The sequence below is a fragment of the Dipodomys ordii genome, unplaced genomic scaffold (assembly GCF_000151885.1).
Source record: "Dipodomys ordii isolate 6190 unplaced genomic scaffold, Dord_2.0 Scaffold195, whole genome shotgun sequence".
NCBI classification, from domain to species: domain Eukaryota; kingdom Metazoa; phylum Chordata; class Mammalia; order Rodentia; family Heteromyidae; genus Dipodomys; species Dipodomys ordii.
In genome coordinates, this window is record NW_012267411.1 from 298,427 (window position 1) to 323,764 (window position 25,338).

General features: G+C 38.0%; 2 protein-coding genes across 4 annotated transcripts in view; one reads left to right on the forward strand and one right to left on the reverse strand.

The window, feature by feature from the left end:
* Slc26a3 (solute carrier family 26 (anion exchanger), member 3) overlaps positions 1 to 3,953 on the forward strand; it is a 29,930-nt gene extending 25,977 nt beyond the window's left edge. Inside the window, exons 18-20 of the mRNA XM_013034730.1 lie at positions 956 to 1,098; positions 1,222 to 1,287; positions 3,550 to 3,953. Of these exons, the coding sequence (XP_012890184.1) occupies positions 956 to 1,098; positions 1,222 to 1,287; positions 3,550 to 3,573 (233 nt within the window). The 3' untranslated portion in view covers positions 3,574 to 3,953. The remainder of the gene's footprint in view (positions 1 to 955; positions 1,099 to 1,221; positions 1,288 to 3,549) is intronic.
* A 2,923-nt stretch (positions 3,954 to 6,876) lies between these two features.
* Positions 6,877 to 24,885, reverse strand: Cbll1 (Cbl proto-oncogene-like 1, E3 ubiquitin protein ligase). 3 transcript variants are annotated; one of them, XM_013034755.1, is made up of 6 exons: positions 24,801 to 24,885; positions 16,611 to 16,778; positions 13,359 to 13,456; positions 12,944 to 13,027; positions 11,987 to 12,060; positions 6,877 to 10,055 (listed from the first exon to the last, which is right to left on the reverse strand). In XM_013034755.1, the coding sequence occupies exons 1-6, from the start codon at positions 24,811 to 24,813 to the stop codon at positions 9,020 to 9,022; spliced, it is 1,473 nt and encodes a 490-aa protein (XP_012890209.1). In that variant the 5' UTR covers positions 24,814 to 24,885; the 3' UTR covers positions 6,877 to 9,019. The 3 variants fall into 3 exon arrangements, with proteins under 3 accessions (XP_012890209.1, XP_012890208.1, XP_012890210.1); XM_013034754.1 differs by having other exon boundaries at positions 13,359 to 13,459; XM_013034756.1 differs by having other exon boundaries at positions 13,359 to 13,459; positions 16,620 to 16,778; positions 24,801 to 24,847.
* Positions 24,886 to 25,338: the final 453 nt, after the last annotated feature.

Sequence of the window (25,338 nt, forward strand, 5' to 3'; positions counted from 1 at the left end):
AGCAATCTTTGCTTAGTATCTTAGGATTCGTATACTGTATGTCTTGTACCTTTCATTCATTGAACAAACATAATCTGAGGACTTTTGTGTATGTAGAATTATAATTGACTAAGAAAATAATAAAGGTGGGAAATCAGACTATTCCTTGAAGTTCTGCAGTTACATAGAAGTGTTCTATCTTCTGTGAGGGCAAGATTCAGGTCTAATATGCCCCTGATCCTTTTTCTTACTCAGCCAGAACTTTGCACATAGTAGACATAAAGTCATATTTGGCTGAGTGATCTGTGCAAACAAATGCTGGTCAGTGCCTACAAGGACTGTATTGGTCTTAGATGATGGGAAAGGTAATGTGCGATGCTAAGGAAGATGTTTTCTTATAAAACACAGCAGTTTGGGGAAAATGACCTACAGTTAAGTGGTAAGTAGTTGTAGCAGCCAAAAATGATAACATATAAATTATCTATAAGCATATTTCCTATTTTGGAGGAATCCCAATTTTTAATTTTACTGGTGTTCTAATCGAGATATAACTCTCTTAGCTTCTGCCTAAGTAAATTTGAATTAATTTTCTTTATAGGAACTACTTAAGGTGTTCTCATTTGTTTTTCCTTTTTCCATTAGGGCATTAAATAAGTATTTATGTGTATTGAAAAGGTATCCTTTAATTCCAGAAGGCATTGCAATACCAGGTATTATTGGTACGACCAGGACTCAGAAACACTTAGTGTCAATGAGGAAGTAGAGGTATGGCTCAAATGGTAAAGCGTCAGCCTTGAGTAAAAAGTGAGTTCAAACACCTAGTGTACACACACACAAACACATACACACACACACACACACACCACACACATAATGTAACAATAAAATACATATTTGCAAGTGGAGTTTCAAATTAGAAAGCTTAAGAAGAAATAACTACTTCCTCTTATGTGTTCTTCCTCTTTTTTCTCTTCAGATGATTTCATTGAGAAGCTTACCCGGTGTGAATTTTTTGATGATGAAGTCACAGACTCAATATTTTTCTTAACAATCCATGATGCTGTTTTGCATATTCTGATGAAGAAAGATTATAATACTTCAAAGTTTAATTCCAGTCAGGTACCAGCTCTTTTGAACGACATTCACATTTATAACCCATCATATGTATTTCTTAAACTTTCCTTTACATTTCAACATTTTAAAATAATCAGTCCCTAATTCATGCTTCCATTGTCTTCTCAGAAAAAAGAAACAAAGTTTGACTTTACCATAAACACAAATGGAGGATTACGTAATCGGGAATGTCAGGTAAGATTCTTTATCTGGTTTATCTTCATCTAGACATCAAGGAAAATAAGCAAACAAACAAAAAGGTAGGGCCTCTTCTGGCATGCTGTAGAAAGTCTAGCAAATTATCTGAGCCTTTGTACCTCATCTCTAGAAACTAATACAATGCCAACCAGGCTCATAGGGAATCTTGAGAAAAATAAACTCACATCATTAAAAAGAAAGGAACCAGAAATAGGGAGAGGAGGTTTCTATTAAAATTGAGCATGTATTTTTATTTTTCAAAGTACTTAACAACCATGATCTTATTCTAACCTTGTAATTCTAGCCTTGTAATAACTTAGGCAGCAGGGACTATATTGCTATATCCAGTTACAGATAAGTTAGTGATGGAGCTGAGGAATAAATAAACACCTCCTAATATCCAAGCACATAGGAAGCTGCTGGCATAGCAGGAAAGCTGTGTTCTTTTCCTTCCTTTTTAGAATGAGTTTCCATGTAATCATTTAACGAAAGTTCTGCTTCATTACAGAACATTCACTTCTAAAATAGCCAGTCCTTTAAGGCACTAGATTCAACTTAGGAAAAGCAGAATATCAAATCAAATAGTTGATGATTTATAGGCCCAGTACATGGCAGGAACATGCTTTCGTTATTTTAATCTTTTTTATGACAATAGATGAAAATGCTATCTTCATGATACAAATGAGGAAGTTGGGAAGCTGGCTCAGAGAGCTTCACTAATTTGCTTACAGTCACATACTTGGTGACAGCAACAGAACTCAAACCTATGTTCTCTTCACTGTAGTATTATACTGCTTCTATCCTTCAATGAAAGAAAGAAGTAGTTGAGAAAGAACGAAATGGTTGTCTTCAAGCACAGGAGGTAGTATTTCTCTTAAAGATCTAAGAACAGGGAATAGGACTATAGATCAGAAATGAAGAGGTGTGAACTGAAACAGAGTTTTATCAAGTAGCAAAGGTCAAATGAAAAAGTCATTCAAGAAAGTTAAATAGACCTGAAGTGAGACAGTCTCGATAAGGACCACAATGCTGAGTCCCAACACTTGATTCTAGAGAAAGGCAGACTCAGTACCTTGTCTGAGTACCTTGATTAAATAAACAGAAAAAAAATCATATCAAAAAATCCTTCTGCACGTAGCTAGATTCGGAACTATCAAGAAGTAACAGGGAATAAAGCACAGAAGAGCATTCAAATCTGATTTTTGACCCAAGCTTGAAACATTTAACATTGGCTCCTGGCTTTTCTTAGAGGAAAGTAAGTCCACTGTTGTGGACAAGCCACAGCGGTAGTAAAATCTAAATGTGCCTTGATCCTCCTATTCTCAGACCCCCATGTAGCTAGGATTACAGGTATGTGCCCCACATGTGCCCAGCATTACTTCAATTTTATTTTATTTATTCAATTTTGGTCGGTCATGGGGCTTGAACTCTGGGCCTGGGCGCTGTCCCAGTGCTCTTCAGCCAAAGGGGAGCCCTCTACGACTTGAGCCACAGCGCCACTTCAAGTTTTCTAGTGGTTTATTGGAGATAAGAGTCTCACGGACTTTCCTGCCCGGGCTGACTTTGAATGGTGATCCTCAGATCTCAGCCTCCTGAGTAGCTAGGATTACAGGTGTGAGCCACCAGCACCTGGCTCACTTCAGTTTTTTAAAGCATCTAACATCCCATCAATGCGTGTGTGTGTGTGTGTGTGTGTGTGTGTGTGTGTGTATACTGGTACTAGAGCTTATACTCCAGGCCTGTGTGTGGTTCCTTAGCTTATTCGCACAAGCCTAGCACTCTACCACTTGAGCCACAGCTCCACTTCAAGCTTTTGGTAGTTAATTGGAGACAAGAGTCTCAGACTTTCCTACTTGGGCTGGCTTCAAACCACAACCCTCAGATCTCAGCCTCCTGAGTATCTAGGATTACAAGCCTGAGTCACTGACGCCCAGCCCTCCTATCCATATTTACATACAATGTTTTACTCTATTGAGGATTAAAAACTGAATGTGGCTGGCTAGCATACATGGCCTTTTGAAAGTCATTGTGGTCCCTGAAACAAATGTGAAGAAATAAATCACTATTGCATATTGTAGTATTATTTTACTTAAGTTGCAGTAGGTCCGTAGATCAAACATGTCACATAGATCTCTGTTAACAAGTAGCAATGTAAGATTAGTCATTAAAATTCAAGACAAAAAATTGTCTTGAATTCTAGCCTCCATTGACATTAGAACTTAACAAATCTTTTAAAACAAAACTTTCTCTCTTCTTCAGGTACCAATGGAAACGAAATTCTAATCAAAATTTAACTCAGAAGGATCCTCATCTGATTGTCACATCAAGAACTTTATACTTAGAAAGTTATTGATAAGTTCATACATTGTATGAAGAATTTTTTGACAGAATTATGTTTCAAACTTTGGAACGAGATTGTTCTAGCATGGTATATTTTTCACATATTTAGTATGAAATTATGTAAATACTCATAATTTTGTACTTTGTAGATTTATCAAGGGAAGAAAATTGTTTTGTATATATATGTGTATATATATATGTATATATATTGAACACACAAATTTCCATCAAAGTCACTCCCTTCTCTTATAATAAATATTCTATGGTGTATTTATACCAGTGTTTTGGATCTCATAATTTATGTCATGGTATTATATCTCCATGTAAAAAAATTCAGTTGTACAACAGATGTTTTATTAAACTTGTTAGCTTTCTGGAACATGCTTGATGTGGGCCCCTTTCATAATGATGGAAACAGAAAATTACATCTTTTAACAAAACTCTTGTAATGAGACTTCTTTGCCCAGATTTTATGATTATTGCTGCATTTGGCTTTTGTTGTTGTTGTTCAGTTGTTTGTTTTTGCAATAACAGGAGTTGAACTCATGGTCCTACACTTGCTAGGCTGGCAAAACACTGTGAAGCCACCTCTAATCCTATTTTTCACTGGTTATCTTTAGACTAGTCTTGCTTGGCGCAGGGGCATGGGCCTGAGCTGGGATCTGCCTAATTTAGTTCCTGGGATCACAGCTGTGCACCACCTTGTCCTGCTTCACTCTATAGAAGGCAGTCTTGCATTCTCGGCTACCCCATCTGGCCTGGAACCATGATCTTCACAATCTCAGCCTCCCATATAATGGGATGATAGATGTGCACTATTGTCAGCAGGTATCAGTTGAAGGGGGCTGATTCTGCACTTGTCTTTCTGTTCTCAGTCCTCACAAGTAGCTAGGATTACAAGTGTGAGCCACAGGCAGCCAGTGTTTTTAAGGTATTTAACCTTCCCATATACAGACACAGTCCTCCTAATGTCACATCTGTAATTACAACTAGTTGTGTGTGTGTTGGTCAGTTGTGAGACTTGAACTCAGGGCCTGGGCACCGTCTCTGAGTTTTTTTTTTTTGCTAAAGGCTAGCATTTTTACCACTGAGAGCCACAGCTCCACCTGATTCTCTGGTAGTTAATTGGAGGTAAGAGTCTTAAGGACTTTCCTGCGGGGGCTGGCTTGGAACCACAATCAGATCTCAGTCTCCTGAGTAGTTAGGATTATAGGCATGAGCCTATAATTTTTAAGGCTAATTTTTAAGGCAAATCTTTGTTGCTCTCTTCCTGGTATAAAAACTGTGAGTTAATAGGGGCTGTAAAATGACAAAGCAAAGGGAAAAAACAGAGAAACCATGACAGGGATCTAATTCTTCCTGGCCTCACTGGGAGAAAATAAACCTTAGGAAGTAGTACAATTCCTCTGCCCACTCCAGCTGCTAGTTATTTGTACCTCACAGGGTAATACACAGTTCTAGATATCAGTTTCTAAGAATGAGATTCAGTACCCACTGACATTGCTGATGATGTGAATTTGTATTTATTCATGTGATTGCTAGAAATTAAACATCAGCACCACCAGAAAAGGATTCAGTGCCCTCTATTAATCATCAAACCACTTTGTCAATGGAAAAAGCTGTCCCAATTGTTTTAGACTTAGCTCTAAACATTTATTGTTGAAGTATTCATTCATCCTTAGTTAAGTGTCTTTACTGAGAGGGCTTGTCTATTGGACTTAAAGATGTAACTGGGGAACAGAGTAATCTGGAGACAAAAACATGACTCGAATGGAAAAATGTTAAACTAATAAATGCTGAGCAATTTATATTTAACTCATTCTGCTGACCTGCACCTCTTAATGGGCTCTGCCATCATCTTTTCTGCCTCTACGAATAATGACTCCATTCTTCATGTTTTCATTAAAAAGCCTATCCAAAAATACTAATGTTTTAAATATGTAATTTGCCAGGCACTAGTGGCTTATACCAGTAATCTTAGCCATTCAGGAGGCTGAGATATGAGGATCATGGTTCAAAGCCAATCCAGGCAGTAGTCCAATTAACTACCAAAAAGCCAGAAGTAGAATAGTGGTTTAAATGGTAAAGTGAGCCTTGAACAAAAAAGCTAAGTTGCATGCCCAGGCCTGAGTTTAAGACCAAGGACTGGCACAAAAAAGAAAAAGAACCAAACCATCCCCTTATATTCCTCTGCTCAGAATGCCAATGTGGCTTCCTGGGTCTACTGAAGTCTTTAAAGATGGGTTAGAAAGCCTCTGGTCTCCCCATTACTTGTTTGGCTGGAAAACTCTGACCACATTACCTATGTGGCTTTCACCTACTTAGTATCTTCATTCACAAGCATTCAGTTGCAAATTACCCCAGTTATACATTTTCCCCCCATGATTTCATCATACTCCTAATTTAATGTTTATGGGTCACTTATCTCTAGACGGTGCATCACAACTGTTTAGCAGTGTGTCTAAAACAAATATTCAAATGAAATTTATATCCTATACCATAGAAACTGTGATTGGATAAAGATTATAAAATACTACACACCATGGATTTGGATGTTTAGAGAACATAGAGCCTATTTGTCAGATCTGCAATATATATGATATATATTATACCTACATATACACATACATGTCCTTTTGTATTTATATTGCAGTTACAGTTGATTAGTATTTAGTCTTAAACAAGTGGTTTTTTACAGGGCAAAATGAAGTTTTGTACAGTCTCTGCAATGGATCTTTCCCCAAATACTGTATTTAAACAAATATGCCAGTGAGTAAATATCACAATCAACTTATTTCACTTTTTAAAAGTGAGCCTAATGTTACTATAGAAAGTTGTATCAACATAAACATGAATAACTTTCTCCCAATGTGACATCATTCAGTTAAAAACTGTAGGCAAAATAGTATTTATGCTTCCATTTTATTATTTTAAAGAACTGCCACCTCAGTAGTCTTATGAGCAATATAACGAAACATACATTTAGACTTAAGTCCATCATTAGCTTCAAAGGCTTCCCTGAAATAAGGTTGGGATTCACATCTTTTTCCTTAAGAAACACTAAACGTAATCTGGTATCCTCCTACCCACCAACCCTCTTCAATTACCTGATGAATTCAAGTCTAACATTTAAAATCTTTGTCTGCTATAGGACATTCATCTCATCTGCTTCCCTGCATAACAAATTTATTAAGCCTAACTGAAAATAAATCACTTAAAAATTTCATTTTTCAATGTGAAGTTTTACCATGACATTATTTTATCTGAAACATAGGCTAAGTGGTGTTTTGTTTTGTTTTTAAACCACATTCTAGTAAATTTCAACAAAAGGAGAGATCTTCATAGCTGAGAAACTCTACAATGAGTTTGGCTACTTTCTAACTATATGAATCATAAAACAGTTTGGAATTTTAATAGTAATCATTTTAATAGCTCCTAAGTGGGGCCATGAAAAAGAATCAAGTCTGCACCAGTCCATGTACCTACAGTAATATGATAGAAGCACTCATTGACATTTCACACTATTTCACTCCCATGCCTCTAACAAGAATTTCTTATCAGGAATAGTGCATTAATAAACTAGACTCATACTGCTAAGTGTGAAAAATTACTTAAGAAAAAAGTATATTAGCTCTTCTTGGCTGGACAAGGTTGAAATGGCCATTTACAGTTTTTCTAACTTCTGTCCTAAGTTCAAAAATTGTCTTGCTTCTGATCAAAGATGAGGAATTTTTGCCTGTACCTAGCAAAATAAAATGGCAAATTTGCCATCAGGTCATTCTTTGTCAAAGAAAGAAATAGGCTTTCAATTTATACACTATAAGCTAATAACTGACATCTGCATACTACACAGCATGTTTATATTATGCACCATTTTAGGGGAGAGGAAAAGTTTCACAGGAGTTTATTCAACCTAAAGGATATGTAGGAATATCCTAAGAATGTTGATTGATACATGAAATTTCTATAAACTGTTAAGTGGTCATCTTAGCTGTACTGTAACAAACTCCTATAATACAAAAGTCAACTCAAGGCACCTTATAAAGCACTGAAATTTACAATTTAGTCATTGCTCTTCTCTCTTCCAATACAAAATTATCTGGTAGTCTTCAATGGTGACTCTATATTAAAACTTTCCAGGTTTAGACTGTTTTATCAACAAAAAGGAATATGAAATAATGATTTCCAAATTCAAGTTAGAGGAAAAACTGCTATCACATAGCAATGAAACCTGAGCAAATGCTAATTTGTGATTACAAGAGACATCTTTCATTAATACATTATTCAAATTCCTCCATAGCATTCAAGTCGTAGGTTAAAACCCAACAAAAACTCATGTAAGAACAGAATCAAACTGCCATGAAGAGGATTTATATAAAGCCTCTTCAGCCCTAAGTATTTAGCTTACAATAATGAACACAGTAGAACACACTTTATCTAAATAACACCATTCAAACATGTCTATAAATAATGTTACTTAAGATTAGAAAGTGTAATGCAGCAGGTGACTGCAACCATTCTATAAAAAAGCATCAATGAGTATTCATCACCAATGTGGGCATGGTAGAATTGATTACTTTGGCAATGTTTCCATATTAGAATGCCTTTTAATAACACAAATATGAACATCTGTATCCCAATGTATGTTGGTGCTCCTGCCTTGCTTCTGATCAAAGATGATGAGGAATTTTTTGCCTGTACCTAGCAAAATAAAATGACAAATTTGCCATTAGGTCATTTTTGTCAAAAAAGGCTGTCTAAACATGAAAAGGCATCCCAGTGACGTGCATCATATGCTCAATATACCTCAAAACTTCAGTGCCTAAAATGTGAAGTGATTCTCTATCATTTAACAGTCTGTCTAATAGCAAATTCTAGTAGAGTTTTATTTTCAGGATTTTATTATAACTTTGGGAAATTAGTGGTAAAACATGGTTTTAAAAAACAGTATGTGGCTGCACTTTAATTCACATAAAGCATTTTTACAACCATACTGAAATTTAATCCTTTTACACAGGTTAACAAAATGTTATCACAAGAAAAAGTAAACATTGGGTTTAACCAAAAAAGCAGTATTTTTGAAAGTGGAACAATGAAAAAATTTTTTCAGTTTTTACAAATGGTCACTTCTGGGTCAATTTCCCAGACTAGGGAAACAGTTGTTAAAATGTTATGTGCTCAATTGAGCCGCTTATCTGCACTACAGTATAGTAGTAGAAATCAATTCTAAGGTCAAGATTTAAAACCATTTCAATAGGTACGACCCTATCTGTTTTAAAGCACCTCACAGGAGGTACTTGTATTTTCCTTCCCATACAGTCAAAGCAGAATTAAAAAACTGACTACATGTAAGTTTATTTTTTCATAACTTCAGTTCAAAATACTATCCTCATTGATAATACGGTCTGTATCTTGTCTGATCTGGATGATGTGGTCCAGGAAGTGGGGTTTGAGAAGGCGGACCCTGCATTCGTGGAGGAGGAGGCGGCCCTCTTGGTGCTGGCCATATACCAGGACTCATTCCTCCTGGTTGTGTAAATGGAGGGCTCAGAGTTCCTTGATCCTCAGTAAACTGGGGTAAAGAGTTAGGATTGTAATGGTGAGGAGGGGGAGCAGTTACAGGTGGACCACCATGCTGAGGTGGGGGAGGTCCTGGAGGAGGATGATTCATGTAAGGTGGCATCTGGGCAATAATATGTCCTGGGGGAGGGGTTATTGGTGGAGGAGCAGAGGTCATTGGAGGAGGTGGAGCTTGGCTATATACCAAGTGAGGAGTACCTGCCGCCTGGGGAGGATGGGGCATTGGATGGCTTATTGGTGGTGGAGGAGGTGGGGGTGGTGCATAATGTTGCTGTGGAGGCATAATATGATGAGGGTGCGAGACCACTGGTTGACCCTGATATTCAGGATGATGGTGAGCAGGTGCTGGGGCAGGAGGTGGCGGTTCTCTAGCACCTGAGTTTGAGTCATCCTGAATAGGGACAGTTATTAAGTTGCTGTGTTTTCTTGTTGAAATACGAAAAGTTTCCTGACTGACTGAACGAGGTGGAGGCGGAGCCATGGACAATTCTGCTGGAGGAGCTCGAATATCCTCATGTGGCTGATTATAGTGCTCGTGTGGCACATGCTGCAAAGGAGGTGGTGGCATCATGATGTGCTGCTTTGGCGGAATATGGCTCATATGGTGCTTGTCTGGTGGCATTATGAAACGATCAGGGATTTCAGCTGGTGGTGGGGCAATAGGAGGATGAACATTTTCAAGTGAAGCCCGGGTAACAGGTTTTCCAGCTCTCATATGGCGATGGTTGATATGAGCCTGTAAGTCTCTCTGAGATAGGTACGTTCTCTTGCACCCTTGAACAATGCTACACATGAAGAGAGAACCTCGTGTACACTGCTCAATTCGCTGCACAGGATCACTACAGCTGAATTAGAAAGGGAGAAAAAACTTACTAGGAAAAGAATATAAAAATAATGTACTTGTTTTTAAAAAGATCTACTTTGAAAGCATTATGTAAAAAATAAAATATTCATAAGACTTTCCAACTGTATTGTTTTAGCATTTCTGTCAACATAGAACTCTTAATGCCATTAGCAACAAAATATGACCACACTGAAAGACCTTGTGTATTTCCAACACCCTGAATGTATTCCTTTTTTTTTTTTTTTCTTTTTGGGTCTGGTTGTGGGGCCTGAACTCTGGGCCTGGGCACTGTCCCTCAGCTTTTCAGCTCAAGGCTAGCACTCTACCACTTGAACCACAGCGCCACTTCCGGCTTTTTTCTTTTTGCTTATGTGGTGCTGAGGAATCGAACCCAGGGCTTCAGGCATGCAAGGCAAGCGCTCTACCATTGAGCCACCTTCCCAGCCCCCTGAATGTATTCTTTGTATCCATTTGTTTAAAAAAAAAAAAATCAAGGCAAAGCAAAATATCATCACAATCACAGAATTCAAACCTGAATACTGTCAAGTATTTACTAAACAAATATGAAGGAGTAGACACTAAGTGAAAAATGCTTCAAGAACTTTAAGAACAAATTTGATTATTCTATCTAATCACTAGCTTTCCTAACATTAACCAATGTAAGTAACTTAAAAATTCAAATCTTGACTATCAAGTTTCTTTAATGAAAGTTTTTCTGGGTTATCAGACAAATTTAATGTAGTACATATTCTTTCTAAATTCCAAGTACTAAACTTAACATTTTCATAATGCTTCAGTTCAAAATAATAACTACTATTCATTTACATTTAATCCACTCTGGTCTTTAAAAGTTTCATGACATTTGGAAAGAACACCAAATTAGAAATCCAAAGAGCTGAGATATAGTAGTGGCTCTCAAATTGGAAGATATTTAATGGATCTGAGTTTATACCTTCTTCTTTGTAAAATGGCATTTAAAGATTTACTCTTCCAAACTCACAATGTTTTTATATCTACTTACTTAAAATATCCGTAAGATTAAATGCAATGATCAAAGTGACATCACTTAATCATCAGTAAGTAGGTAATGCCACCAAGCACATGTCATCATTTGATACATTCAGTACTTTATCATATATAAATTCATAATGCTGCTTTAAAAGTAGAATATGCTAAAAAATTTTGTTGTTACTGTTATCCATAAATCATCTCTTTCTCTCCCAGTGATGCTATTTTCTCATTCTCCGAAAAGGACTCATCCCTTAAAAACCCAAGTAGCATTTTTTTGTGTGTGTATGCTGGTCCTTGGGCTTAAAGAATGCTATCACTGAGCTTTTATGCTCAAGGCTATTGCACTACCATTTGAGTCACAGCTCCATTTCTGGCTTTTTTGGTGTTTAATTGGAAATAAAAATCACATAGACTTTCCTGCTAGGGCTGGCTTTGAACTTAAATCCTCAGAGATTAGCCTCCTGAGTAGCTAGAATTAGAAACATGAGTCACCGAGGCCTGACCCAAGTAGCTTAGTTAGCAACCACTATTAAAAGTCTTGAGTTAGTTTCAGTTAAAAGGAATTTAGGAAGTTAATAGCAGTTCCAGGAATCTGTCACCCAATAGTCATGTGAATCTGCTTTCAACTATATACCATAGCATATTACCTCTCTCTTAATGACCCAGAAAATAATCGCTCTTTATATAATATTCATTCTATGATGGCAAACAGATTTCATCATTTTGACCACTCTGAATTGGTGGACAGTGGCTGCTTAGACACATCTTAAACTAAAGCCAGCCCTAGATCACAGAGGATTAGTCTTGTCTGCACATCTGAGCCCTTGCCTGATCTACATCAGACCCCAAATTCTAAAACAGCTTAGAGTTCATTACATTACAAACTTAACCATTTAAAATGTAAAAATAACCTTAGCTTACCCTGGACACATCTTATCTCCCTTTTTCTCATGTAAAATAGCACAGTCATAGCAAAAAACATGCTTGCATGGAATCTGTAAACAAATATATTATAGTTAAGTATATTAGAACTTAAAATTTTATTTCCACAAAAAACATTAGTTAACAGTGACCTACATCACTCATCACACACAGAAGGCACCAGAGAGCTGTTTTTTGGGTTTTTTTTTTTTTGCCGGTCATGGGGCCTAAACTCTGGGCCTGGGTGCTGTCCCTCAGCTCTTCAGCTCAAGGCTAGCACTCTACCACTTGAGCCATAGGGCCACTTCTGGGTTTTCTGTTTATGTGGTGCTGAGGAATCAAACCCAGGGCCTCATGCATGCAAGGCAAGCACTCTACCACTGGGCCACCTTCCCAGCCCCCTGGTTTGTTTGTTTGTTTGTTTTTAACACTTACTATACTACTTATATAAATCAATAGTCAAACTTTTTCATAAAGCCTTTTGAGGATTGTTGAAAACTTTGGTCCCTTTCCAATGTAAGTATATCTGCTTACATTTTGTATTTATTTTTATTTTAATGAGACATTGTCTCACTCTAATAAGCCCAGGCTAGCCTCAAACTCCCTACATAGCTAAGGCTGGCCTTAAACTCATCATCTTCCTGCTTAAACTCCCAAGGGCTGAAATCACAGGCCTATACCATGAAGCCATAAGCTATCTGCTTAAACTTTCTGGTCAACTTTATATATTTTAACCATAGCTCCAACAGTTTAAAAGCTCCTGAAAAAAAGATTCTAACATGTTTTTATGTTTCTCCTGAAACTATTTCAAAGTAGTAAAACAACTAGTTCAAAACTTCCCTTAGGTATTTCATGTTTGTTTCTAAACACTATAAAGTTATTAAACAGTAATAAACTTATCTACTTAAATTCCAGAATCTCACCTCTATAGAAAAGGTTAATTTTAATTATACTTACCATTCGCCCATAGATTTTAATAGGCAATCCACATTTGTCACAGAAATGAACTGGAGTATCATCTTTTTCACCTAAGATGTTTATCTGTTGAAATGATATTAAAATTTCATCCTTAAGTAATTCCAAAAATTTATATCTCTAATGCATACAATGAAAGGGGGTAAAAGTTGTTGCAACAACTGGAACTAGGTTTATTAGCATATGCCACTTGTTTATTTTCTTTTTAAATAGTAGTTACTGAAATTACTTATCTAAACCATTACTTAGGATTATTTCTGCAAATATGGCACTAATAGTCAAATGATTTTTGTGTGCTGAAAGTCACAGACATAATAAAATTCATACCAGACATGGTGTGAATCATGTGTTCTGCATTACAAGTACCTAATGCTTAATTTTTCATTTTTAGTTATACCTTAAAGTCCCAAAAAAGGTGTCCAGGAAATCTTCGCTGATTTCCAAACAGTTCGCCTCCTTTACAGTCGTAACGTTCTTCTTCATTATAATCAAATCCTTCTGAGAAAAAAAAAGACAAGTGTTACCTATTAATTTTCCAAACCCGAAATTTCACTCTGGAAGTATATTTACATGACACAGCACACTGTTCACTGAAAAGCTCGTCTTGATGCCTTTTAAAGGTCTTCTAGCAAGATAACTAAAACTCATTCACAGTATGTCACAAGTGATGTTAATGACCATTTAATCTAATCCCCCCACTTGCAAATGCAAATACTGCAGTTTGGTTTATATTCAGTAACTCACTATTATCAGATTAGTAGCAGAGCCAAGAAGAGACCTACAGCTCCTGACTACCATTAAAGTGCTCAAATAAATCCAAGACTCTCTAATATAAAACTTCATTGAAAACATAAATGATTCTGCAGACTTTCTTATGACCTACCAAATTAGGTATATTTTTCTTTAGTCCTAAGCTGAGAGTGACTAAACAGCAGTAGCCATAATACTTACAAATATCTTCTTCATCTACACATGTAACCATCAATATACTTGGGTAACATCAAGATCAAATGGGCTCAATTCCTCTGGTCTAATTGATTAAAAAATTGGTGGCAATTCTCTTACACAAAAGAACAGAAAACCAATGAATAGTCTAATGGGAATTCTAGATAGAATCCAATTACCTAAAGTAAAGCTGAGTAGACAAATATATCCCTCCAAGGTGCCAGGCTTCTCACGACTCTTTTGGCCCTAGAACTGGTAAACAGAGTAGCCAAAGCACACAAGTTTTAACTTTGCCCACATGGCTAAATTACAGCACCTGTGTACAGACAGACACACACAAAGTGATGCAAAAAAAAAAAAAATTGAAGCTAATAGATACTCTACTATATTGCTATTTATCTCTAATACAAATATCTAGTTCAAAGCTAGGGTGTTCGTATGACACCTGAGTGTCCCTGGGGTCTTTTATGTGGCCCATACCTCATAAAAGCTGGTATCATTTACAATTCAAAGTAAGGAAAATCAGTATTCCAAACCCAGAAAATTATTGAGATCAGTGGCCAAGGAAATATGAAGCATATTACCATTTTTCAGAGTGGTTCAAATAGAATTTCTGTCATTAAGCTATGTTCGTATAATTATCCTGGCACCCAAAACTCCTTATTTTGATCAATGCCTTAGAATAATCAAAAATTATATAAATAGGTGAAACTAAAGTATTCAGTAATTATCTTGAGGGTCAGTTAGCTCCATGACAAAGAAGCTACTAATAGTAGTTCCCTCTAGAAGGGGCTAAATAAATAGCGTGAGGGTATGAGGGGATATCAAGGAAAAAGGCAGAAGGGAAATTTGAGTTTTATTGTAGTATATGGATATTTACCAAGATTGTAATTGTATATTGTTTATACTTTAAATATAACCTAAGAAAAGCCAAAGGGCAGGGAAGCCTACATTACAGACAATGTAGCAACCTGTAGGCTGCTACTAATGTGACTGACTTTGGTGCTAAGAATTGGACCTAGGCCTTTGCACATGCTAAGCATATGGTCTACCACTGAATTATACCTCAAGGCTCTCTACATTTCAACTTCAAATATACTTGTTTACGTAAACAAAAAAAACTTACAGTACAGAAACCATGTTTCATAAGATTTAACATGTTTCTAAAAGAAACATAAATTGCTGGAACACAACAGAAAGTGCAGAAACAGACCTAATTACATTAAGAACTATATTATATGCAATGGCAAGATTCCGCTTCAAAAAGAAAAGAAAATACAATTGAATAGAGGACATACTGGCTAGGAGGAAAAAAATAAGCAAGAGCTCACCTTATTTTTTTATATTAAATAGACAAAATATATATCCGTAAATACTGCAAAAGGCCAATTATTTTTTCAATATTTTTTCCTATTTTCAGCTTTCTAGGATGTATAGTCTCTGTCACAATTACTCAGTTGTTATTGTACTATGAGAATAGCCATATACAATACTTTAATGAATTGTTTGACTGTTACAGAAATGTTATTTCTAAAAATAGAGCCAAGATCTACTTCATAGACCATAGTATGCTGAGTTGTACTAAATGATAAGATAGGAAAATGGTTTCATACTCAACACATGAAGAAGGCACTTTAAGAATTTCTTAAAGCCTAAGATAAATAACAGCAAAGACTATCTGACCACAAAAAATTGTCAAGGGCTTTTCAGTAAAAGTTTTATGGATAAAATTCAAGACAAAAAATATATACAATGTAACAAGCAGCCGGTTTTGTTAATTGACCAAGAACTCATAGAAATACAGACAGGCAGCCAAAAAGAAAATTTGGAAAAGGGCATAAACAGGAAACACCTAGGCAGAAGAAATGGCCAACTATGAAAAAGTATACAACCTCACACATAATTGAAGACATTTACATCAAAACAAAACTTTCATAATACCAAATATTGTTGTGTGGGAGTATAAATTAATATACTTTTCCTGAAGAATAAATTAACAATATTTGACATTTCAAAATATACAATTATCAAGTTTTAAATGTCCAAATGTTTTGCAAAGTACAGATTCTACAAAGTACACATGGTAAGCTGTATGTGTAAGGATATTTACTAAAATAGTTACAGCAAAACAAATTAAAAAAACATTATCAAATAAATTAGGGTATATTTATCAAATAAACACAGAAAATTATATATGTTTGTTTTAAAATGGGGTATTTCCATGTGGCCCAGGCTAGCCTTGAATTCATGAATTCTGCCTCAGCCTCTTGAGTGCTGGTGTTTTAAGAACATGCCATGATATCTGGTTAAACCAGTTTATAAAATGAAGCACATCTGTATGGTACTGGTAAGGCAAACTCTTAAATGCAGATTACATGGAAAAAATGAAATTATATGTGATTAATATTCCTGTATTAAAGACAGATTATCTTTGAAGAGTAGAGAGGAGAAAACTATTTCTAATGTTATGCTTTCTCCCAAACTGTTTATAGATTCTTTTCATAGGAAAACTTATGAAGAAAAAAGTAAAGCAAGCCAAAATGGGAGTCAAATAAGGTTTGAGTCAAAAAAGGTTGGAGAATGAATAGCATATATGTTTTGTTTTGTTTTTGTATTTTATGTAAGGATAGCTTTAAGCACCTAAGATCACACAGCTTCTATGGTACAGATTAAAGCAGAAAAACTGATACACCTATTAAATTACCTTCCTCACCAGGTGGAGCCTTTGCAGGCATCCTGTTAATTGTCCTTTGAGTTCGAGGTACAGGTTTAGCCTTGTTTGCTTGTTTAGAGATGAGTTTTATAGGAATCCGTCTGCGAACATCAAGCCCACCCAAGGATCCGGAACTGTTAGTGCCTTGCAACTCATTGTCTATGTGAGGGGGAGAAAAAAGAATGGTAATTCCTTTTAGTTTTTCTTTCTGAAGATTAGAGTTACAAGTACTAAAACAACATAGCCAACATTATCAAGGATTAAAGATCTCAGTTTTAGCCTACACCAGTGATTCATGCCTGTAATCCTAGCTACTCAGGAGACTGAGATCTGAGGCTCCCCACTCAAAACCAGCCCAGGTAGTTAATTTTGTAAAACTCTATCAACTACTAACCACCAAAAAGCTACACATGGAGCTGTGGCTCAAATGATAGAACAGAAAAGCTGTTTTGCCTTGAGCACAAAGCTCAAAGATAGCACCTAGGACTGGCAACATTAATCTATCTACCTATCTATCTATCTTGGTTTTAAGTATTAAACTGACCTGAATTTAATCCCTATTTTTCTCTATTGATAAACCTTTGAAGAAATATTTTTGACCCCCTTTGAGACAAGAAACCCTCTTAGAAACTAGTAAGTTACAGAAACTTTACTTCTTCCTAGAAAATTGAACCCAAAGTATTCCATATAATTCCATTATAGGAACATAAAACCCTTTAAGGACTTAAGATCCTATTCTCAACTGTAAAAAAGAGATCTCTTAAAATAAAAAAAAAAAACTCTATATTGTGTCTAATTCTCACACTTGCGAAGTAGCCACACAATAAATTTACTAAATCTACTTACTAAAACTACATCAGGGTAACTTATAAAACTGAAAATACAAAACCAACTTTGATGACTAATTCATCTGAAAATGAAGTTAATTTTAAGGGAAATAATAAATCTCAAGTATAGTTTGTCTAAAAACTATTCAGGAATATTGCACAAATTATACATTTAGTAGCAAAACATACAATAACATTTGTAGAGACATTTGCAACTGAGTTATTCTTAGTAAGCACTGAAGTAGGAAATTAATAGTTTAGGAATATACAATGTTTCTATCTTCAAATTGGGCTTAAATAACTGACACTTTTAATCTCTTCTGGTTATTATTTATGAACTAAAGTAATTCATGTACCCTGAACAAGAAATACATTAGCTCATAAAACTGACTCATGGAAAGCTCAAGAACTGCCTTTTTTCAAGTATAAAAAAGATGTATCACAAGACTGGGGGTATGGCTTAGCAATAGAGTATTTTGCTTCCCAAAATAACAGATCCAGAGTTCAAATCTCAGTATAGCAGAATGGGAAGTTAGAGGGGGGAGAATGCTCAACTTTACCTAGAGACAAAAAGGAATATAATGCAAGTAATTTCTAAATTATACTGTTTGAAACACAAGCTACCATACAAAATCCCAAGAAAGTTTGATAGCCACATGATTTAGTAAGCCAAAATGTGGTAGTAAACTACTACTAATGACTCCCAATGATGTCACAGTAAGTTTATATTGTTTTTGTGAATATACAAAACATAATTTAGGGGCTGGGAAGGTGGCTCAGTGGTAGAGCGCTTGCCTTGCATGCATGAGGCCCTGGGTTCGATTCCTCAGCACCACATAAGCAAAAAAAAGCCGGAAGTGGCGCTGTGGCCCAAGTGGTAGAGTGCTAGCCTTGAGCTGAAGAGCTAAGGGACAGTGCCCAGGCCCAGAGTTCAGGCCCCACAACCGGACACCAAAAAAAAATTTTTTTAAATGGATCGGAAATGATTATTTTTAACATTTTTCACTGTACTTCCTACTTTTATAAAACTGCATCCCCCCCACCCCTAAAACTCATGGAAAAGGAATTCCACTGTTAGCTAAAATCTTTAGTTGGGTTTACCCAACTTTATCAACTTTCAACATTTCACTAAACGACCAAGTTGGCTAATGTATTTTATCTGTTACATTGCATTTGCCAATCTATGTAAATGAGCCGGGCGCTGGTGGCTCACGCCTGTAATCCTAGCTACTCAGGAGGCTGAGATCTGAGAATCGCGGTTCGAAGCCAGCCCGGGCAGGAGAGACTGTGAGACTCTTATCTCCAATAAATCACCAGAAAACCAGAAGTGGTGCTGTAGCTCAAGTGGTAGAGCGCTCGCCTTGAGCTGAAGAGCTGAGGGACAGCGCTCAGGCCCAGAGTTCAAGCCCCATGACCAACCAAAAAAAAAAAGTCAATCTATGTAAATGTACTTAAAAGTAATGCAAGAAAGCCGGGTGCTGGTGGTTCATGCCTCTAATCCTAGCTACTCAGGAGGCTGAGATCTGAGGATCACAGTTCGAAACTAGCCTGGGCAGGAAAGTCCATGATACTCAAAAAAAAAAAAAACAGTAATGCAAGAGCCTAAAGCAGATATGACAATGACTTTCGGTTGCTCAAAAAGTATTTCTCATTTTCCAATGAACTAAAAACAGCAAGCTGTTGTAGACAGATTTCCTTTAGATATTATTAAAGGGAGTTTTAGTGGGTTTCCAACACTTTATTGCAAGTCTATTCTCATACAACCTTAAACAACATGATTCAAAGAGCCAGCTGCCCATCAAAATGTCACTGTTTCTCTCACAGATTTCAAATTATAAATAACAAGGCTTAATAGTGACAACATTCTGAGATTAGTTCTTTCTTTTTTTTTTTTTTTGTCGGTCGTTGTGGGCTTGAACTGGGGTGCTATCATGCAGCTCTTCAGTTCAAGGCAAGCGTTCTACCACTTGGGCCACAGCGCCACTTCCCAGTTTTCTGAGTAGTTTACTGGAGATAAGAGTCTCATGGACTTTCCTGCCCAGGCTGGCTTTGAACCATGATCCTCAGATATCAGCCTCCTGAGTAGCTAAGATTACAGGCTGTTATTTTTTAAATATAAATTTCAAGTTTTTTGTGCTATACACACACACACACACACATTGTTATAATAAAGGTGATATACAGGAGTTACCATTTAATCAGGTAATAAGTACATTTCTTTCTGGACAATGTAACTCCTTCCTTAGTTTTCTCCCAGTTTTTCCCTCCTATCCCCACCCACAAGTTATAAAGTTCATTTTCAACATAGTTTCTAATTACCACTGCTGCATTTGTTCACCTGATGTCCCTCCATTTTTTGGCCACCCTTTTTCCCCCTCCAAGACAGAAAAGCAAACAAAGACAAAAGATTAAAAAAAGAAAACCCTTGTTTCTATTTTCTGGAGTTCATTTCGAGAAATATTATTTTTGTATGACAGGAAGCACAGAGGCACTGCCCTTTGTGTTTCTCCCCTCAGTGTGTGCTTTGGTCTCACTGTGTGTGAATGCCTACAGTCCTGCATAATATTCATGCCTGGTGTATTCTAGATCTAGCTTCCACATATGAGAAAACATGAGCCATTTGTCTCTCTCAGCCTGGCTTACCTCACTTAACATTTATTGTTCTAGGTCCATCCATTTCCCTGCAAATGATATAATTTTTTTCTTTCTAATGACTGTGTAAAATTCCATTGTGTACAGGTAACATTTTTTTGTGTCCACTCATTTGTTAATGACCATCTGGATCATTATGTAACTGGGCTACTGTGAATAGTGCAGCAATGAACATGGATGTGCAAGTGTCTTTATGGTATCCTGGCTTGTGATGTTCTGGGTAGATGCCCAGGAGTGGTATGGTGTGTTGTAGGGAAGATCCATGCATTGCTGTTTAAAAAAAAAAAATAAAAGACACAGCACAGTTTTTGATAACAGTAACAAAACAAAGCATAAAACATAAAGTCCTGGGATGGACATAAAGTGAGGAATGGACAATTAAATTCATTTTAAAATAAGTCCACTTTTAGTACATTTGCTGCTAATCTGAACAAAATGAGTCTATTTAGTTTACTTTTTTAATATTTAATATTTTATCTTGGATAAAAGGAGCGAAGAAAGTAACAGGGATATAACTCAGTGATACTGGTTGATATGATCTCTACAATACCATTCCTCTAAACATAGTTTTAAAAAAATAATACAAGAACTATTTTACAGGGGTGGGGAAGAGTGGAGGGGTGGGAGATGGGAAGGGATAGGAAGGGGAAACAAAGGAGGAGGCAACAATGCTTGATAAGAAATGTACTCATTACCTTGCCCATGTAATTGTAACCCCTCTGTACGGTATTTTCACAATTAAAAAAAAAAAAGAAATGTACTCATTACCTTACTCATGTAACTGTAACCCCTCTGTACAGCATCTTTACAATAAAACAAATTTTTTTAAAAAGAACTATTTTAGGTTCTTTTACAGATGTGCAGATTTTTCTTAGCACAGACCAAAGAATGAATCAAAAGGTAACTGGTAATTTCTTGGAGTCATTCTTTTCTACATCTTATTTTACATTTGAATTTTACATCTGATCATAAAATGGATTAAGACTTCTTGATTCATGAAAATTATTCCTTTAAGATGCCTATGTCTATTCTATCACTACATTGCCAATTAACTAATCGGCATTTTCCTCATTTGCCAAAGGCTTTGTGATTCAACTAGTTATCATATTCATTTTACTAACAATGAAAATTTAAAATTTAAACTTTTTTGTAAGATGTGAAATTTTTCTCACATTCAATGCATAATAACTGATACTGTCTTTTGATATGAAGCATTAAGGAGACAGCTTCATAAAAAAAACTGAAAGCACATAATGCTAATGTTCTAGCAGAAGACATCTGACTGGTCAGCACACTAATGACTGTTTTCAATTAGGATGACTTTTACTTCCTGAAGAAACCTTTTCGCTTAGAAAAGTAGGATGATGAGCACTTTTATACAAACATTTAGATTCCTATTTCCATACTTAAAAGTCTTCGAACTGTGGCAGGGATTTGATTCCCAAGTCTAGTAACAAGATCAAATGAGAAATATTTTTGCTGTAACAAACGCTGTACCTTCAAGATCCCAAAATTTCAACTCTACAAATTTTCCAGACATTGGAGTTCCTTAGAACTTGATTTCAGTCCTTCTTTTATTCTGTACTCACTCAAATGATCTCACCAATCCTCTGCCTCAAGGTATCAACTACAACAAATCTCCAAATATATATTTTCAGTTCCTATCTTTCCTTTCCCTCCATGTATCAATATACACCTCATACTTGGCAGTCCAAAATCAAATTGTTTTCAAATGCCTATCTCCTATCTTTATTTTTTTTGAGGGGGAGAGGGGTGGTCATGGGGCTTGAATTCTGGGTCTGGGCACTGTCCCTCAGCTCTTCAGCTCAAGGCTAGGGCTCTGCCACTTGAGCCACAGCACCACTTCCAGCTTTTTCTGTTTATGTGGTGCTGAGGAATCAAACCCAGAGCCTCATGCATGCAAGGCAAGCACTCGACCATTGAGCCACCTTCCCAGCCCTCTCCTATCTTCTTTTATTTTTTGTCATTCATGGGGCCTGGCCGTTGTCCCTCAGCTCTTCAGCCCAAGGCTAGCACCCTACCACTTGAGCCACAGCACCATTTTGGGCTTTTTCTGCTTATGTGGTGCTGAGGAATCAAACCCAGGGCCTCATGCACGTGAGGCAAGCACTCTACCAACTAAGCCAAGTTCTCAGCCTGTCTCCTATCATTTTTATTTATTTATTTTGGTAGGTTGAACTCTGGGCTTAGGCGCTGTCCCTGCGCTCTTCAGTTCAAGGTGAGTGCTCTACCCCTTGAGCCACAGCACCACTTCTAGTTTTCTATTGGTTTATTGGAGATAAGAGTTTCACAGACTTTCCTGCCTGGGCTGACTTTGAACCACGATCTTCAGATCTCAGCCTCCTGAGTAGCTAGGATTACAGGTGTGAGCCACCAGCACCTGGCTTCCTATCATTTTTATTTATTTATTTATTTGGGTCCGGTCGTGGGGCCTGAACTCTGGGCCTGGGTGCTGTCCCTCAGCTCCTCAGCTCAAGGCTAGCACTCTACTACTTGAGCCACAGAGCCACTTCTGGCTTTTTTCTTTTTGCTTATGTGGTGCTGAGGAATCGATCCCAGGGCCTCACACATGCAAGGCAAGCACTCTACCACTGAGCCACCTTCCCAGCCCCTTCCTATCATTTTTAAAAGGTACATTTTTCTAAGTTGTCCCCAACTTAACATCAGGCACTAGCATGATGGACATATCAGAAACCCAAGCATTTCTTGTTTTTCCTCACACATCTCCAAACAAATTGATGAGTTAATGTTTCAGGTCTACCATCAAAATATTTACTGTAGCTGCCCATTCCTCCTCTCCCCACTTCTTCTTCTTCTTTTTTTGGGGGGGGGTCATTTCTGAGTTGATGGAGATCAACCCCAGGACCTTGGACTGCTGGCCAAGTATTCTATCAAGCTACAAGAACCACCTATTCGGGGCTGGGAAGATGGCTCAGAGGTAGAGTGCTTGCCTTGCATGCATGAGGCCCTGGGTTCGATTCCTCAGCACTACATACACAAAAAAAGCCGGAAGTGGCGCTATGGCTCCAGTGGTAGAGCGCGAGCCTTGAGCTGAAGAGCTGAGGGACAGCAGCGCCCAGGCCCAGAGTTCAAGCCCTGCAACCTACCAAAAAAAAAAAAAAAAGAACCACCTATTCATTTTCACTAAACCAAGTGCTCCTCTGGACTACTAATATTGTCTTGTAGATTATTTTCTATTCTTCTTGTCTTCCTCTATTACAGTATTTTCCACAGAATAGTCCATATTTAAACTATTACATTTCTCTACTGCTTCTGTTCAATAGCTTATAGTCACTTACACATCTTCGGCATGGTTTTCAAAGTCCTGAACAAGAGCTTTGAAGAGTTTCCCCTTTCCCATATCATCTAAAGGGCTCATTTCCTCTTTCTAACTAGGCTACAGAGTACTGGCTTTCTCTACACCACCTCATCTCTCAGTGCCTTTATATTAGCTGGGAATGCTTTTTCCCTTGCCCTATTCTACGGCCAGATTCTTCTCATCTACCAGACCTCAGCTTAACTATTACCCTTCCAGAAAGACCATCCTTGTGCAATTTACCTGAAATTTTCTACGGCAGAGCGCCCAGTTTTCTTCAAAGCACTCAACTGTCATATGCAAACAAATTTTATTTAAAAGTAAAAAAAACCCCAGCAACTCTTGTTTTCCCCAAATCAATGTAATCTCCAATAGGACACGAACCCAGTCCTGTTATTTACTATACCATCATCCCATTCCCAGACCTACAAACACCTGACTCTGATGTGTGTGTGTGTGTGTGTATATATATGTATATGATACATATAGCATACATATTTACATTATATAATTAAGTAGGTTATCTGATGTAGACATTCCAATCAATACCTAAGTAGATCTTTTCCCCTATTTGTGCTATGATCGATAAAACTGACGCATTTAATGACTAGTTAACTCATCCAAAATCCAAGAGCCACAAGGAAGAAAAGTCAATAAACACATAACAAAAGGTGGAGCTGTTCTTACTTGGTGCTCAGGACGTGAATGCTTCGATTTTTAAAAATCCCCTTTATAAACAGCTACAAATGATGAAAAAGGACGACCGACGAAAAGCGGGGTATGCTTTGGGTTTAGAAAAAGTGCTCCGCTTAGGACTTCCTAATCTAACCACTAGTCAAACCCTTTAAGGGTCAGAGACACAACAACGACAGAAGCGGACCACTGCAGAAGCTAACCACTGCAGCATCCCCAATGCTGACAAGAGAACTCAGAATGTCTCCAACCCTCTCACCTATCTATTCCCAGCATAAATAATTTGCTCCTCTAGCTCGGAGAACGGAATCCACCCTACAATTCCCCGTAACGTAATGCAGAGCATTTGGGCTGAGGGGGGGGGGGGAAGAGATCTTCCCTCCACCCTCCCACTCCCACCACGCTCGCGACTCCCGGGTCCCGGCTCCGATCTCGGCAGCACCAGAGAAGCCGCGGCTTTGGCCGGCCCCAAGGATGGAGGCACAGCACCGGACAGTAGGCCGGGAAGCCGCAGGCCCCGCTCCGCACAGGAAAGGCTCTGCGAGCTTCGGTTCTCCCCGCTATACTCCAGAGGTGTTGGTAGAGCATAGCCCCTTTGGCCTACTGCGCTAGGAGTCCCACATCAGTTGTGGGGGGTAGAAACCGGGACCCCCAGAGCCTCCGCCTCCTTACCAGTGTGATCCATGATTCGGCTCGCAGTGCACGATGGGAGCGGAAGCCACCCGCGCCGGAGTTGCCGCTCGCGCGTGCGCAATACGTCCCGAGTCCCGGGGAGGCGGAAGTGCGTCCGGATAACCCGGCTTTGACAAGCTTATGGCTTCTCTCACCACCACCACCCCTCCGGAGAGGGAGTCAGGCAGAAAACGCGAGTACGCGAGGGGCTAAGATGTTGAGGTTGCTAGGGCGCCTCCGCTCCTTCAAGGGGAAGTAGCCTTTTATGGGCGAGCCGAGGGAGGCGGGAGAAATGGAGGGTGGGCTGAGGAACGGAGCTCGCGGTAGGTCCGCGGCCGGCCGGCCCGCCCCCGGCGGAGCGTGGCCTTCTGGGACTTGTAGTCCGCGGGAGCCCACCGGCCGGCTCAGTACGCATGCCTGGCCGTTGGGCGGAGTAAACGGTTTGGGGTTCACGAGCATCTTTCCTCCTCCCGGCCAAGTAGAGGAGCAAGCGCGGGCGCTCCGGAAGGTGTCTGCCGGCGGGAGATTGCCCGGGGGA